The sequence below is a fragment of the Bison bison genome, unplaced genomic scaffold (assembly GCF_000754665.1).
Source record: "Bison bison bison isolate TAMUID 2011002044 unplaced genomic scaffold, Bison_UMD1.0 scf7180017864285, whole genome shotgun sequence".
NCBI classification, from domain to species: domain Eukaryota; kingdom Metazoa; phylum Chordata; class Mammalia; order Artiodactyla; family Bovidae; genus Bison; species Bison bison.
This window is the reverse complement of record NW_011494857.1, coordinates 1,239,607-1,255,393: the sequence shown is the minus strand read 5'-3', so window position 1 is coordinate 1,255,393 and position 15,787 is coordinate 1,239,607. Positions and strand designations below refer to the sequence as shown.

The window sequence follows — 15,787 nt, the reverse complement described above, 5'->3', positions numbered from 1 at the left end:
GCAGCCCACCAGGCTCCTCCAATCCATGGGATTTTCCAGGCAAGAGTGCTGACTTGGGCCTTGTTGGGAGAATTCGAACTCCAGACTTTGGCCTCTTTCCTTAATTAAGTCTTGGCCTGAATTTTCCCAGCGCTCTCGCTGAGGCTTCACATTTACCAAAGACCTCAAATTTAGGCTTTTGCTAGACTTTTCCAGTTCAATGTACAAAGTTGTACTGAGTTCATAATCAATATATATAAGACTTAAGTGTATGTTTTATTCTGCTTCGAATTGCCTTTGAATTAATCATTTTAAAAGAAATCCTGGTACATTATTATATTTTTGTGGGTGTGTTAAATGCAATTTCTTTTAAAAATAAAAGTTGGTTTCTTCAATATAAATATTTAAATATTTGAGCAAATATTATGTCACATTTAAGTAAAAAGTTAACTTCTTTAATGTAAATATTTAAAATGTATCTTCTAGGAAGTCCAAAAATAGATCCAACTCTGAGAATTTAGCATATGATGACAGGTGCAATTAAAAACTCTGCAGAATATACAAATTATTCAGTAATTTTGTGTTAGGACAAGTGGGAGACCATCTGAAGATAAAGTTGGATACCTAGTTCCTACTTTATGCCAACGTAAATTTCTGATGTGTAGGGATAAAATTTAGGTAGGCTTGAGAAATGAAGCCATGAAGAAAAGAAGCTATATATTAGAAGAAAACATGAGGGGTTTTTTTTGTTTCCACTTACAAGTCTAGTAAAAATTTTTTTAAGCACTGCATTTAGAATATACAATCTATGCTCCTAACAAACTTCTACAGGGGTCACAAATATTCTTCTGATTTTTTTCCAATTAAAAAAAAAATTGAATTATAGTTTATTTGCAATGTGTTTCAGGTGTATTGATTCAATTTTGCATATATATATATATATATACACACACATTCTTTTTCGTATTTTCCATTATGGTTTATCACAGGATATTGAATATAGTTCCCTGTGCTATACAGTTGTTTATCAGTTCTATATATAATAGTTGGCATCTGCTAATCCCAAACTCCCAATCCATCCCTCCCTCACCCCCCACACGGCAACCAGAGGTTTGTTCTCTACGAAATCTATTTCTGTTTCATAGATAAGTTCACTTGTGTCCTATTTTAGAGTTCACATATAAGTGAGGAATGGTTCATTTTTAATTGTCACTGTTTCAGTCCCTCTGGGATAGCATTAAGGAAGAGAGACTTTTTGTTTTAAAACCTGCTGTATCTTCCTCTGTGACCTAGTAGTTGTTTTATAATTTATTTTTTTGAAGAAAAAAGTTCTAGAGTTCTTGAATAACTTGGAAAGGATTTATATTTAGTTTAAAAAAAGGGGGGACCTGGAGTTGCTGCCTACAATATGTGCCAAACTGTGTATGAAAGTTAATGTAGAAAAAAGCCTGGAAGGAAATACATGACATCGCCCTAGTGGTTTACATCTCCAGGTGGTGAGATTAGGTATGATTTCCTGTCTGTGTCTTAAACGCTCAATACTTTGCAAATTGCTAAGAGCAGCTGGTGAGATTTTGATGATAAGGGAAGAGCAAATAAAAAATACTGCTTCACTCTGAGGGGGTGAGGGCAGTTTGGAGATGTTTAGGTCCTTAGCTTCTAGGTGTTGATCACAACTCACAGTAGGAAATCCTTTTTGTATTGTGACCAAGCACACTTATCTCTCTCACCCTCCTCTGCCTTCCTCAACTTGTCTGATTTTTAAGTCTTTTAACTCTCTCCTTTACCTTTTCTGGTGGCTCAGACGGTAAAGTGTCTGCCTGCAATGCAGGAGACTTGGGTTCGATCCCTGGGTTGGGAAGATCCCCTGGAGAAGGAAATGGCAGCCCACTCCAGTATTCTTGCCTGGAAAACCCCATGGACAGTGGAGCCTGGTAGGCTACTGTCTATGGGGTCTCAAAGAGTCAGACACAATTGAGTGACTTCACTTCACTTTACCTTCTGTAATACATTTTTTTTTCTTTTCATTTCTATTCAATTTCATTACTATTTTAAGGCTGCTTACAAACCACCACCTTGAATTTTTTGAACTGCGGTGTGAACAGCCTTGGTGCTCAGTAACGAACTTCAGCCAACTTTACTTATCACTTGAGGGTGTATTTCCCTGTCTCTGACAGATCTCAGACATTTCCTAGCATTTCACAAGGGAAATGCACATATTAGAGTACAGAACGGCCCCCTCCTCAGTGAGCACTGAAATGCCTGTTAAAACAAGCCATTCATCTGTAGTGTCCAAGGTTGCTGTAGCCCAGGGGTTGAAGCTGATCTGGGACTAGAGTGCTGTTGCAGGGCGCTTTGGGCAGTTTTGGAACGTCCCTTCTGTTGGCCCAGAGGTCCTGATTCCCTGTATTTCTCCCCCAGGAATGATTAAGGTTATGTCTGAAGATTTCATTTATCTTCTTTAATGGGGAATGATGAGCATCTCTTCACATGCTTATTAGCATTTGTGTATCTTCTTTGGTGAAAGCTGTTTTCAAATCTGGGCCTAAGTTTTTGTTGGTTGGCTCATTGTTACTGAGTTTTAAGAATTTTTCTATGTATTTGGCATTCAAGTCCTTCAAGAGACATGATTCACCAACACCTTCTCCCAGTCTGACATGTCATCTTCTTAAAGTGTTTTAACATTTGGCTTAATACTTGACTGTACTGGGTCTTAGTTCCCGTTCATGGGATTTTAGATCTTCAGTTGCAGCAGATGGGACCTAGTTCCTTGACCAGGGATGGAACCCACAGGCCTTCTGCATTCGTAGTCGTCTTAGCCACTGGACCACCACAGAAGTCCCAATGTTGCATGTCTTTTGAAGTGGCAAGTTTTAAGCCAAAATTAAGTGGTTTGGGCAGCCTATTGTGCTGCTCTAACATAGTGTCATAAGATTTAAACTCTGGGACTTTCAGTTGGTTCTGGAGGCAGCTCTGCTGGAGCAGGAGCCCCCAGGAGTAGCAGGGACACCACCCATTTGCAAAATGATCCTGAGACTTGAGCCTTCTTGGACATTTTGCAGACTAAGCAGAATACAATGGCACAGTGTGGAAGTTATTACCTGCTCAGTGAACCGACACACAAGTACTGCCCACCAGTCTCAAAGGGCAGCAGGAACCTAGCTTTCCTCCCAGTACAGATGGATGTACCTTGGTCAAGCCAGACCCCTCCGGGTGTCATCAGCGCCGACACCACTGACCGCACAGAACCTCCTCAGTAAGATGGGGCAGCGGGCCCACCTGGGTGTTGGGAGGTGACCAAGGGCTGGGTACCCTGACCCTTTCAGGGACTCATCCTGGCAGATCTAACAGGTCTAGTTTTAATCTTAAAAAAAAAAACCCTTCTCACTTCTCTAATATCTCATCACTTATCTCTGCATTACAGTCTGGCATGGTATAGACTGAACAGCCCACATGCCCCAGTGAGGGACTGGTTTTAGGGAAGAGTGGCCAATTCCATACTTTGCAGCTGAATTAGGGAGACAATTTTATGTAAAATGGGCAACACCTGTCTCTACAGGCCATAAATACCCACAAATCCACAGGCATCTCAAATCCCTTGGCATGTAAAATCTCTACCAAGGTCAACTCTTCCATGAAAGGCAGTTTTCTGATTCACCTGTGGAAAGAGCACAGCCAGCCTTATTCTCCAAGTCCCCCGTCAGCCGAGAGCCTTGCTCCCCGGGCCTGCCTCTACAGCAGACACACACTGAAAACACGCCACATTTCTTTAACAAAATAATTTATTGGTTTTGGATCACAAAATATAGGGAAGACACGAGGGCGATGCCTGTGATCCCTTGGCTGGAACTTCTCTTCCAGAGATATTTTTTGGGCATTCTCTCACATCCTAACAGCTGCAGAGTATAGTATCCGACCACGTGGGAAGCATGAACAGACTCCCTTTAAGTCATGCCAATCCCTTCCAATAGTCTTCCAGCTCACGTCTGCCAATACTGCAACTGGACTGGTTGTTCCAACTGTTCATGTCTTAAAGGTCTCACGAACAAACAGGCTGCAGACCAACGATGCCTGCACAGCCCCTGGACCCGCCTACACTGACTAATGCCCCTCGGCTATACCCCGTCTGCCTGTGGCAACGTGCACGGCAGCCCCTGGGGGCCCCCACATCCTAGGGTGGCGATGGAGGAAGGGCAGGCCAGGCCAAGCATGAAGAATAAACAGTCAATTTTATTTGGCTCAGACTAGGAATCCATGAGTCTTGAGGACCTCTGTGAATTTGCCAATTTTCTTCTCGATGTTCTTTTCGGCCTGCTTCCGTAGCCTCTGTGGGGCCAAGATGACAGATAGTGATCAGTGGCTGCTCCCTGGGACTGTCATCCCAGGGACCCAATCCCACTCCCCATTCCCACAGTGGGCCTTAGGCAGAGACTTCCAAAAGCCTAATAAAGAGGCGAGAGGTACCAGCTGCCTGGGAATGTGGGGCCCCTCCAGTACCAATCCCACGCTCACCATGAGCTGCTTCTTTTTCCGATAGTGGATCTTGGCCTTCTCCTTTCTCTTCTCCTCCAGGGTGGCCGTTACTGCCTGGTACTTCCAGCCAACCTCATGAGCCAGGCGCCCTAGGTAGGCAAACTAGAGGGGAGAGAGAAGAAACGAAGCTGTTAGAAAAGGAGGCCAGGGTGACTAGGGGAGGGGTGTTAACATTCTGTCCTAGAGCCTTCCAGCTTGTCAGGGAGCCATGCTCCCCGTTCCTCCTGGCATCAGCTGAGCCATTGGCATTTTCGGCACTGCCCGCAGTGGCATCCGCAGACCATCGTGAGAAAAAAAACCATCATCTGCCAGTCCTAGGGCCCTAAGTGCACCCTCCCAGGAAGCCTCAGAACTCCAAGGGCATCACTCAGCAAATCTGGAGGCTCACCTTGCGAGTAGGCTTCAGACGCACAACCTTGAGGGCAGCAGGAACCACCATTCGCTTTTTCTGTTAGAGAAGGAGAGGGGCTTAGACACCTGGAGCGAGGGACAGACAGGGAAGAAGGCTGGCTGGGGCAGGCGTCTCAGCCGGTGCTCTTTTCACAGGGATCAAACAATGTAGGTAACTGCAGAACATCACCGACGCCAGCCATAGGGATACTGTCAGGGAGCTGGGACCTGCTCACCTTGTCATAGGGTGGTGGGATCCCATCAAACACCTTGAGGCGCTCCAGAGCAGCCTGGCCCCGCTTGGTCTTGTGGGGCAGCATGCCTGTGGACAGAGGACAGCAGGCCTGCTCAGTGGGGCCCGTGGGGGAGCCGCTGTCCCGCCCAGGCAGGCAGACAGGTGGCCTCAGATGGTAGTGCATGTGGAGTCATCTCACGGTCGGGAAACTCGAACACGAGTGGGAGAAGTCTTCATCACTGGCTACCTGCCCCCTCAGCACCTGCGGTCCCTGAGCCCAGCTCACCTCGCACTGTCCGCCAGAAGATGCGGCTGGGGGCTCGGAAGTGGTAGGGGCCACGGGAGGGGTTGGTGTTCATCCGCTTGCGGAGAAAGGCCAGATATTTCACTGGGAAGAAGGGAGAGCGTGTAAGGCCTTAGAGTCCCCAGCCAGGCAGTAACTCCTTCCAACGCCACGACCTCACTTCTGAGGGCCTGCTAAGGAACTCAGACTTGCATGTCCCACCACTGGGGGGTCTGCTTCCCAAGTCTGTGAAGCCTGAGCTCCACACAGATCCAGCCTCTCCAGCCCACCTTCCAGGCCCTAACTCACACTTATTTCTGTAGAAATTGCCAGAAATGTTGATGCCCTCACAGCGCACGACCACAACCTTGCGGCCTAGAGGGAATGGAAAATGGAACAATCAAGGAGGGCAAAAGTCAGGAAGCCAGGTGCCCAGTTACTGCCCAGAAAGGAGACCCCAGCCCTGCCTGAAACTGGCCCCTGTGCACAAACACACCAGAAGACACCAAATCTCCTACCCCAAGTCACAGAGCGCTATCTGGTGGAGCTTGTCTCATGCTCAAGTTCAATTTGTTACTCCAACAAAACATGTTTTGAATTCACAGCCCCTGACCCGGGAGGGGAGGATGCTGGCAGGTCTCAGAGCGGTGCATGGGGTTGATCTCACGGTCGTGAGACTCAAACGAAAGATGGTGATTTTTGCTCATCACTGACCTGCTGAGCTCATGTCTGATGGGAGCTGTGGGCAGCGGGCAGACTTACCCAGAAGCACCTGCTTGGCCACAATGGCCGCCAGGCGGCCCAGGAGATGGCCTCGGCCATCGAGCACCAGGACCTGTTGGAGACAGGTTGAAGAGCTCAGAAGGGCTCAGAGGCACCCACAACTTTGACTGCCCACCTCAACCAATTACTCCTCTCCATTAGTTAACTTACCTCCCAGAACACCTGCTAACCAGATATTAGACCCAAAACTAGAACTTAAGGCTCACTTTAGAGATGGCCAAGAAAGCAAATGACTCAGAATTTCAGTGAGCAGCTAAGATACAAAATAAACCAATCCCTTACATTTCAGCTGCTTCAAGGGCAGACATCTTTATGCCCAGATTATGTTCCATGGTCAGAGAATGAGCTACAATCTGAATCAACACTGATCACCCAGTTAGAAGAACCGGTAATCTGAATGCAACCTGTAGAACCTGGACAGAATCTGATTCTGTTCTGATCTCAAAGGTAGCTTTCTAGTGTGAGTATCAAAGCAAACAGGTTCAGAGCCAGTGAAGCTAGGCAGGGTGGTCAAAAACCCAAGCTTCCTCTGGTACTGACTAGCTCTGCATCCTTAGGGAAGCTTTAACAGCTAAAATACTAATCTAATCCTTGGCTTCTTTTCAGAAGTTCCAGCTCTTACCAAGTGCATATTATGTGAACGCAGGGACCCGTGTTCAGAGAACTCTACCACTTCCCTGGCTTCAAACTTAATTTTCCTTCCTGAACCACAGACCCCATCACATGTTCACCCCTTCCAGAGCCACTCCCTCCCTTTATCAGTAATAGGTTACACAAGGAAGGAGCCGGAGAAGAGTCAGTCGTAAGCTTCTACCTTCCTTGAGGCCTTCTAGCTGGTTAAACAATTAAGGATGTTTCAAGGATCTGGAACATTTCATTCAGTCCAGTTGCTAACACCAGCACTTTTAGACTCCATCTAACCCCAAAGCAGACCAATTTGTGCCTGCCCCACATGCAAGAGCTCTCCCAACCTACAGCAAAGGTTTCGTGCCAAATTACCCCCAGTTGCAGGGAAACCCTGATGCACACTTTCACGTGGCCGAAGCAACCGGCGCCTGGGCAGGGCGGAAATACTCTCCATTTTGGCCTACCCCCGGCTTTTCACCGTCCCCAGGTGGCGTAGCCGCCTTCAGCGTGCTTTCCCATTGGTGGGGACACACCGGTTCAATTCCGCCAAGATCTAGATAAATGAGGCCTAATTTTAAAGTAACTCTTTTTGTGTAGGAAGCAAAGATGACTGCCCCTCGAAGAAAAAAATAATGCCGCATTCTTACCCAGCCCAAAGCGCAAAAACTGCTTTATATTCCCGTTTTGGATTTCTCTTACCCCGAAAGCTTTCTGCTTTGCTCAGTTATGTCCTTAAGTTCCTTATGTCCTTAAGTTCCACAGCACACTTACGAGAGAAAAGAGGTCCAACCCCGGTCCGGCCTGGACCCCACCCGGCCCCACGCCGCCCCGGCCCGCGCGGAGCCTGTACCTGCCCCTCCGCCATCTTCGGCAGCTGCCTGGGAAAGAAGGAACCCTAGACGCAGGGTTTCTTATCCCTTGAAACAGGGGCGGAAGAAGTGACGCAACACGGCCGCTTTCTGTCTTCTCATTGGCCAGAGTGTCAGCCGCGTGCGCAGAAATGCCCCACCGGGAGGCGGGTCATCTTCTGACTATCCAATCGGAATCGTTCCCATCGAGCCTAGGCGGCCATGGCTGAGCCGGGCGAGATCACGTGGGGTAGGGGGCGGTGCTCTTCAGCCTCCGCTGCAGTATTCTTGAGGGGCTGGTAAGCCTCGCGTGAGTTGCCCGCTGCTTGCTGATGGGCGGGGCCAAGAATGCTGGAGGACAGGCGGTTACCCCCTGAAGCGAAGTCGCGCTGCAGGGCACGTGGTGGCCTGCAGGGGGCCAGGAGGGCTTGCCCTTCAGCGCTCCGCCAAGGCTTAGAAATCTGAATTCCAGTGCCTGTCTGACTTGTGATCTGACTAAATCCCTGGCCGTGTATGGGCTTGTGTCCCCAGGTGGGGATAGTCTTCAGCTTGAGAGCTGGCGAATGAAAGAATGACTTCTAGATGCCTGAAGTGAAGTTGCTCAGTCGTGTCCGACTCTTTGCGACCCCATGGACTGTAGCCTACCAGGCTCCTCGGTCCATGGGATTTTCCAGGCAAGAATACTGGAGTGGGTTGCCATTTCCTTCTCTAGATGCCTGAGTGTTCCCCAAAGGAGCTTCTCACTTTCTGGATTTTCTGGACAAAGCCTTTGCCTTCACAGTGTCCCTTGACTAGGCTGCCGTCCCCTCTACCCCCACCCCCATCCCGTTTTCTAAAATCTGGCTTGAGTCCTTCCCTTTAGAGAACCTCCCTGATATCGCTCAGGCTGGCTCAGGTACCGCTTGGGGGCTCCCACAGTGCCTACGCCACCTCCATTAGAGCGTGTGTCATCGTGTACTGGGGCTCTCTGGGGCCGATGTCTCTCCCCTCTGAACCAGGAATCCTGAGAGGGCAGGGCTGGTTCCGACTCACGTCTGGGTCCCAGTATTGCCCTCTTTTGGCCCTGGGCCCCGGGAGGACTCAGAAAATAGGTACTGAATGAAACACTGCATTAACTGAAAAACCAAACCCGAACCCAAACGGCCCCATACACACACCGTGTCCCATCCACAAACAAACCTGGCCAGAGCTGGTAGAAAATGATGATTTATATACAATTTCCTGGGGACAAGGGCTTTGTACAAAGTGGGGAAGGGGGAGCCGATGGTGGGTGCTGGCGTTGCCTCCATCCCGGGGGGACAGTGACAGGAGCAGTGTGGCCAAGGAAAGGACCAGGTTCTAGCTGACTTCCTCCAAGTTCCGACTCTGTGTCCGCTGGCAGGTGACTGCTCTCTCTGGGCCTCAGTGTCCTCCGCTGTAAAAGGGGATGATAGATGACTCACTAGGCTGTTTGAGGTTCCATGGACAGAGGAGGGGAAAGTAAGAAGCTCAGGGTACAAGTTCAAGTATAGACTTAACGCCCGAAAACAACTCCATTCACCGTGAGCACTCACTGTGTGTTTGGGCATTGCTGTCAAAGAAAACTTGGTGCAATGATGAACACGTTTTAGATCTGTGCTTTCCAAGACAGCCCTTGAGACCAGCCCCATGTGAAAACTGGGCATTCCTATTGTGACCAGCAAAACTGAGGAACTTAGTTTTTCATTTCATCTAATTTAAGCTTCAACTAATAGTGTGTTTATTGGGAGCGTGGGAAAACAGGGTATGAAAAGGGACAAGGATAAGAGAACAATTTCTCAATAGAAAATTGTATCTCAAAACCAAAAAGTACTGTCCAAAACAAATGCTGAAATGAAAAAAAAAATCATTGAATTTAGAAACTGTTCCTTGATCCAGTTATTGGAAAACTTCTGTAGGTTTCAAAGAACTTAAGTATAGGAATCTACTTATGCAACTGTAAGTTTCATGGAATCTTGATACAGATCAAGTATTTCTAATAAAAGTTTCTCATATGAATTGAGATGTGCTGTGAGCATTGCATTACACATTGGATTCTGAAAACCTGGTATGGAAACAAGAATGTCAAAATATCTCAAAATTTTTAAAGTATTGATTGCATGTTGAGATGACAAGATTTTGGATACACAGGGTGAAATAACATAAATTCTTTAAGGTAACCTGTTTGTTTTTACTTTTAAAAAGATGCATTGGCACAATGTGGTAAATCAGCTATACTTCAATTAAAAATTTAAAAAATATATGCGGCTACTAGAAAATTTAAAGTCACATATGTAGCTTGTATTCTGTTTCCTATGGACAGCATTGCTCTAGGGGGTTTTTTTGTGGTCCTTTCATTTAACCTCCTGACAACTCTAGCATGAAGGATGATTATGAGTCTATTGTACAGATAAGGAAACTGAGGCAGAAGAGTGAAAGGCACGGATGCTGGAATCAGAGGGCCGAGAGTCCAATCTTGGCTGTCACTCAGGAGCTGTGTGACTTTCAGCAAATGATTGACCTCTCTGAGCCTCGGTGTCCGCCAAGGGGAAATGGGGATAATGGCCACCAGTTTCTCAATTAAGTGAGTTAATTTGTAGAAAGCTCCAGCACAAGGCCGGAGGCACTGAGGCACACAACAGGTGAGCGAGTGCTGCCAAGTGTTTCCTTTGGGCACTAAGGAACCCACGGGCCCCTCCCTGCCTTTCTCCCTCAGGTAACCACCTCCACCCCCAAACCGGTTCCCAGGTTCGCCTCGGAGGCTTCTTGCTTCCCCAGGGTAGGAAGCCCCAGCTTCTCTTCCTTACCTTTGAGGTAAGGAAGATGTAACCTCAAACATCTCCCAGTGCCGTTTTGCTTTTGTTTTTTTTTTTTTCACCCCACCCCCAGACTGGACAAAGTTGCTAGAATAACCTGAGCTTTTTCATACCTGGAGGGCTTTGCAGACCCTGCTCCTGGAGGCGGCTCTCTCCTGGCTTGCAGACTCCTGTATCCAAATACCTCCCCGCCCGCTGAGCTTCACTGTTCAGAATGCCGAATGCGGACTGTCCCTCCTCCTCCCAGGTTCCCGCTGGGCCAGACCCAGCATCCTCTGCCTGTGCCCCTTCCCTTTCCCTGCTCTCCCCTCGACCCCATCAAGCCTGTCACTCTCCAGCCCCGTCCCTCCTGACCCCTGACTCTGCCTGTCCCCTCCTCTCCACCCCGTGGTCCTGTCCCAGCCCCTGCTCAGACCCTGTCCTCTCTTCCTGGACGCTCACCTGGCCTCCTCCTTGGCCTCCAGTCTGTCTGTCCCAGTCTGTCCCCCTCCATGAGGGGTCTTCTTACATCCAGAGCTAGCCCACCGCTTCCCTGCTTCCACTCTGTCATCCCCCACCCCCATGGCCCCCACATCAACAAGTCCAGGGTCCTCCAGGAGCCACAGGAGCAGAGCATCCTGGGGGTGGGAAGGGCAGGGTACCGTGCCGCCCACGGAATCCACCACCTCCGGTCACCCCCTGGACCCTCTCCACCCACTCTGCGCACCCTGCTGGCTCACCCTCTCCCCAGGGTAGCGTGTCCTCCGTCTCCTCCTCCACCGGCATAGGCACCAGGCAGTGGCCAGCAGCAGGAGGGCCACTGGCAGCAGCAGCAGCAGCAAGAGGAGCAGAAGAGGGGACTGAGGGGCTGGCAGGGACGTGGCTCCCAAGGCCCCAGGACTCCTTGGGGGCAGCAGAGTCGGGGAGTCTGCCAGGAGAGAGGTCAGGTGACTGAGAAGTAGGGCCAGGCCAGGGAAGGGGAAAAAAAGGCCTGCCTGGTGCTGGCTGTGTGACCTGGGGGAGGGGGTGGGGGTAGGCTGTGTACTTCTCTGGGCCTCAGTCACCTCATCCATAAAGTGGGTATAATTATTATACCGACTTCATAAGGTTGTCACAGAGATTAAGTGAGTGAATATACAGAAAGTGCTTAGAACAGTGCCTAGCACATAGTAAGGTTGCATTTTATTGATTTTTTAAAGTCACTAATAGGACTTCCCTGGTGGTTCAGTGGTTAAGAATCCACCTGCCAGTGCAGGGGACGTGGGTTTCATCCCTGGTCTGGGAAGATTCCACATGCTACAGGGCAACTAAGCCCCTGGGCACAACTGCTTGACCCATGCAATAAAGCCCATGCTTCAGAACAAGAGAAACCACTGCAATGAGAAGCCTGAACGCCAAAACTAGAGAGTAGCCCCACAACAAGGGCAGCAACGAAAACCCGCACAGCCAAAAGTATATTTAAAAAAATAGTCACTAATAACTTTTTTAAATTGGTATGCTTGTTTACTTGTTTAACCAGACCCTATAAATTTTTTAAAAATATTTTTATTATTTACTTTTATTTATTTGTTTATTGACTGGGTGGCATTTGGGATCTTACTTCTCCAGCCAGGGATCAGACTTGTGCTGCTTGCATTGCAAGCTCAGAGTCTTAACCACTGGACCACCAGGGAAGTCCCAATAATTCTTTATTTCAAATATATCATTTTACTTGTTTTGGCCTTGAGGCATGAAGGATATTAGTTCCCTGACCAGACCAGGGATTGAAACTAGGCCCCTAGCAGTGGAAGTGCAGAGTCCTAACCACTGGATCACCAGGAAATTTCCTGCATTTTAGAATTGGACAAACGTGTGTCTAGTGCTTACCTATTGATTTATATATTCATTTTCTTCCCCCAGTAGTCTATGAGGTCCAGGAGGGTGACAGGAGACATTGCCAGAACCTAATATTTCTTACTGTTGTTGTTTAGTCACTCAGTCATGTCTGAGTCTTTGCGACCCCAAGGACTGTAGCCCACCAGGCGCCTCTGTCCATGGGGTTTCCCAGGCAAGAATATTGGAGTGGGTTGCCATTTCCTTCTCCAGGCACCAGGGATCAAACCCCAAATCTCCTGCATCGGCAGGCAGACTCTTTAAGGCTGAGCCATCAGGGAAGCCCAAATAGTTAATTTACATAAATTAAATATCTGAGTCAATGGACAGATAATAGAACAATGAAAGATACTCTGTATGAAGCCATGATAGCTCACTAGGCCCCACTTGAGCTGGCCCCCTTTATTCCCTCTGTACCCTCATTCCACACCTTTTCCCCTTTGCTTACTTGGCCTCAGCCACTGGGGCTCCCTCTTGATTACTTAAACAGGGAGGCAGGTTTCTGCCTCAGGACCTTTGCACTACCTGTTCCCTGGTTTGCAACTTTTGGTGACTTTCCAGCCGACCACTTCAAGCCATGATTCCACCACCCCGTTTTAAGGTGCCTGCATAGGACTCATTACACTCAGACACTTTCCTGTTTATTTATATGTTTACATGTTTATCATGTCTCCCTGATCAGCAGGTTAGCGCCCCATGGACACAAACTTGGTCTTGTTCTGTGCTGTGTCTCCAATGCCAAGCATCAAGGAGATGGTTAGTAAAACTTAGTTGAATGGATAATTAGTGATGCATGTAAATATGAACACCAAACAGCGGTTAAGTGGTTAGGAATTCACCTTAACATGCAGAGGATGCCGGTTCCATCCCTGGTCAGAGAACTAAGATCTCACACATCAAGGGACAACTAAGCCTGCACACCAACCAAAAGCCCATGTGCTGCAATGAAGACCCAGCGCAGCCACACACACACACACACACACACACCTTTTTTAAAAAAAAGGAGGACTTCCCTGGTGGTGCAATAGATAAGAATCTGTCTGCTAATGCAGGTTCAGTACATGCTGCAGGGCAACCAAGTCTGTGTGCCAAGACTACTGAAGCCCTCCGGCCTAGAGTCTGTGCTCCCCAACAAGAGAAGCCACCGCAATGAGATGCTCACACACCGCAAGGAAGAGGAGCTCCCTTTTGCAGCAACCAGAGGAAGCCCACGCACAGCAACAAAGACCCAGAGCAGCCAAAAGTAAATAAAATTATTTTTTAAAGGGCTCTTTGTGATTGAAATAATTATCTTAAAAATTATAAAACTATGAGAATTAAATTAAATAGCATTACTGATTGCCAGGGCAGAGAGGTGGGAGTTTGGGAATGAGGATCAAGTTATGCAAACTCAGGGATTTCCCTGGCAGTCCAGTCCAGCAGTTCAGACTCCTAGCCCATTGCAGGAGGCACGGGGCCCATCCCTGGTTGAGGAACTAAGATCCGACAAACCGTGTGGTACAGCCAGGAGAAAAAAAAAATTTTTTTTTTCATAAGATGCAATCCTAATCCCTAGTCCCTCAGAATGTGACCTTATTTGGAGATCAGGTCTTCAAAGATGTGATCAAGTTAAAATGAGATGGTTAGTAGTGGCCCTAATCCAATATGACTAGTGTCCTTATAAGAAAGTGAAATCTAGACACAGAGATACGCACGGGGGAGAGCACCACGAACATGAAATTGGCCATCTACAAGCCAAGGGAGACAACTGAAACAGATCCTTCCCTCACAGCCCTCAGAAGGAGCCAGTCCTGCTGACTCCTCAGTTACAAGAGCATGAACTTTTACTCTTTAAATCACCTGGTTGGTGGTACCTTGTTACAGCAGCTGATACACACTACTTACTACACACACATGCATGCCTGCAGTTATGCATACATAACTGATAAACTCTGAAAAACTCTGTGGATTGCACCCATGTCAATTTCTTGTGCTGTAATTAACATTACCAAGCAAAATGTACCACTGGGAGGGCTGGGTAAACGGTGTCCAGGACCTTCCTGTACATTTCTTTGCCCCTTTCTGTGAATCTGTAATTATTCCAATGTAAAAAAGTTTTAAAAATAAACCCACCTATAACATACTAAAAAATAACAAACACTAAAAATCCTGAAAAATAAGTGAATTTACCTTTTTAAACTTTTTAAACATGGCTATAAGGAAATTTACACTCAAACATGACTCTCATTCTGTTTCTATGGGATAGAGTTGCCTCAGAGAAACAGGCAAGGCTGGTTATTCCCTTCTCAGGGACAAGTAAACTGAGACCCAGAGGGGGATGAGCTTGGGGAAACAGGCCCAAGTCACACAGCCCATGGGAGCCCTGAGTGGAATGGGTGAGGAGTGGGTGGGGCCGTGGGCTTGGGGGCAGTGGGAGGCTTTACCCGGCTGACACTGTAGTTCCAGGCACCGGGAGAAATTCCGGTGGGTGATCCAGGGCTTCAAGGCCTCCAGCTGCTGGTGAGTGTCCTGCAGGAGGTGGGAGATGTTGGCCTGGACGAAGCGAAGACAGCTGGGAAGGGGCTGGGGGCACGGGAGGGAGACGTCACCACGGCATCACCCCCAGCGTCACCTCAGGTCAAGGGTGAGGCCTGGGTCTCATGGAGAGTCTGGACCTTTGCTCCCCCTGGTTGCTAACAACCAGGCCCAGTCAGACCTGGATCAGGAGGGTGTTTAGGGTCCCCTCCTTCTCCCTGTTGCTAGGGGTAAGAACCCCTTAGCAACATCCTTCAACAGGGCCTGAGAAATGAGCAGAATTGATGCCTTTGGCCCTTACCCCTGGGCATCCTCCAGTACATAGAGAAGTGTCACCTCCCACACCAGGCCCCAGCAGGTCTGAGGTTCCAGCTCCACCTCCCTCGGGGTGCTCCCAGTCAAGGGGAAACCTCCAGTAAGGCCTAGCAGACCTTTGCTGCCAATCCCTAGGAAAGCATCAGGCTCTCCGCACTTGTCCCCCAAGTTCAGGGCTGACCTGGAAGGCACATGAGGTGACAAAGTGTATCTCTGTGTTGACATCCTCCAGCAGTTTCTCCATCTCCGACCCAGCCACGGTCTTGAGCCGTCCCATCCAGCGCTGGGCCAGGACCAGACGCCAGAACGCCCCGCAGAGCTTGTCCTGGGGGGAGACCACCCAGGCTCTGGGTCCCGCGGGTGGGCGGAGGGGGCTGGGGGCCAGGACTCCTGGGTCCCCAGGGAGGGGGTGGCCTGGTGGGCACACTAGCCTGGCCCCTAAGGGGGCGGTGAATCTTGAATTTCTCCTTCCCACCTCCATCCTGGGCCCCTCCCGTCTGTGACTCACGTCCTGCAGGTTGGAGGCAACAGTGACCGGGTAATCTTGAAGCAGGTACTTGGACTGCGGGAGAAAACGGGGTCAGGCCTGCGCAGACCGGAGGAAACAAACTATGGG

At 48.7% G+C, this 15,787-nt stretch overlaps 2 protein-coding genes across 6 annotated transcripts in view; both read right to left on the bottom strand.

Annotated features, from left to right (window-relative positions):
* Window positions 1-3,743: 3,743 nt before the first annotated feature.
* RPL13A (ribosomal protein L13a) lies at window positions 3,744-7,760 on the bottom strand. Its single transcript, XM_010849619.1, has 8 exons — window positions 7,681-7,760; window positions 6,183-6,255; window positions 5,730-5,795; window positions 5,424-5,525; window positions 5,139-5,224; window positions 4,901-4,960; window positions 4,492-4,614; window positions 3,744-4,305 (listed from the first exon to the last, which is right to left on the bottom strand). Exons 1-8 carry the CDS (start codon window positions 7,693-7,695, stop codon window positions 4,219-4,221), a joined length of 612 nt encoding a protein of 203 aa, XP_010847921.1. The 5' UTR covers window positions 7,696-7,760; the 3' UTR covers window positions 3,744-4,218.
* A 1,108-nt stretch (window positions 7,761-8,868) lies between these two features.
* The window catches only part of FLT3LG (fms-related tyrosine kinase 3 ligand), a 9,669-nt gene continuing 2,750 nt past the window's right edge, over window positions 8,869-15,787 (bottom strand). For 2 of the 5 annotated variants that reach the window (XM_010849616.1, XM_010849617.1), the window contains exons 4-8: window positions 15,680-15,733; window positions 15,353-15,496; window positions 14,766-14,904; window positions 11,211-11,398; window positions 8,869-9,092 (exon numbers count right to left, since the gene is read on the bottom strand). In XM_010849616.1, coding sequence (XP_010847918.1) covers window positions 8,886-9,092; window positions 11,211-11,398; window positions 14,766-14,904; window positions 15,353-15,496; window positions 15,680-15,733 — 732 coding nt within the window. In that variant the 3' untranslated portion in view covers window positions 8,869-8,885. Of the gene's footprint in view, window positions 9,093-11,210; window positions 11,399-14,765; window positions 14,905-15,352; window positions 15,734-15,787 lie in introns of all 5 variants that reach the window. The other 3 variants (XM_010849614.1, XM_010849615.1, XM_010849618.1) reach the window with 2 other exon arrangements.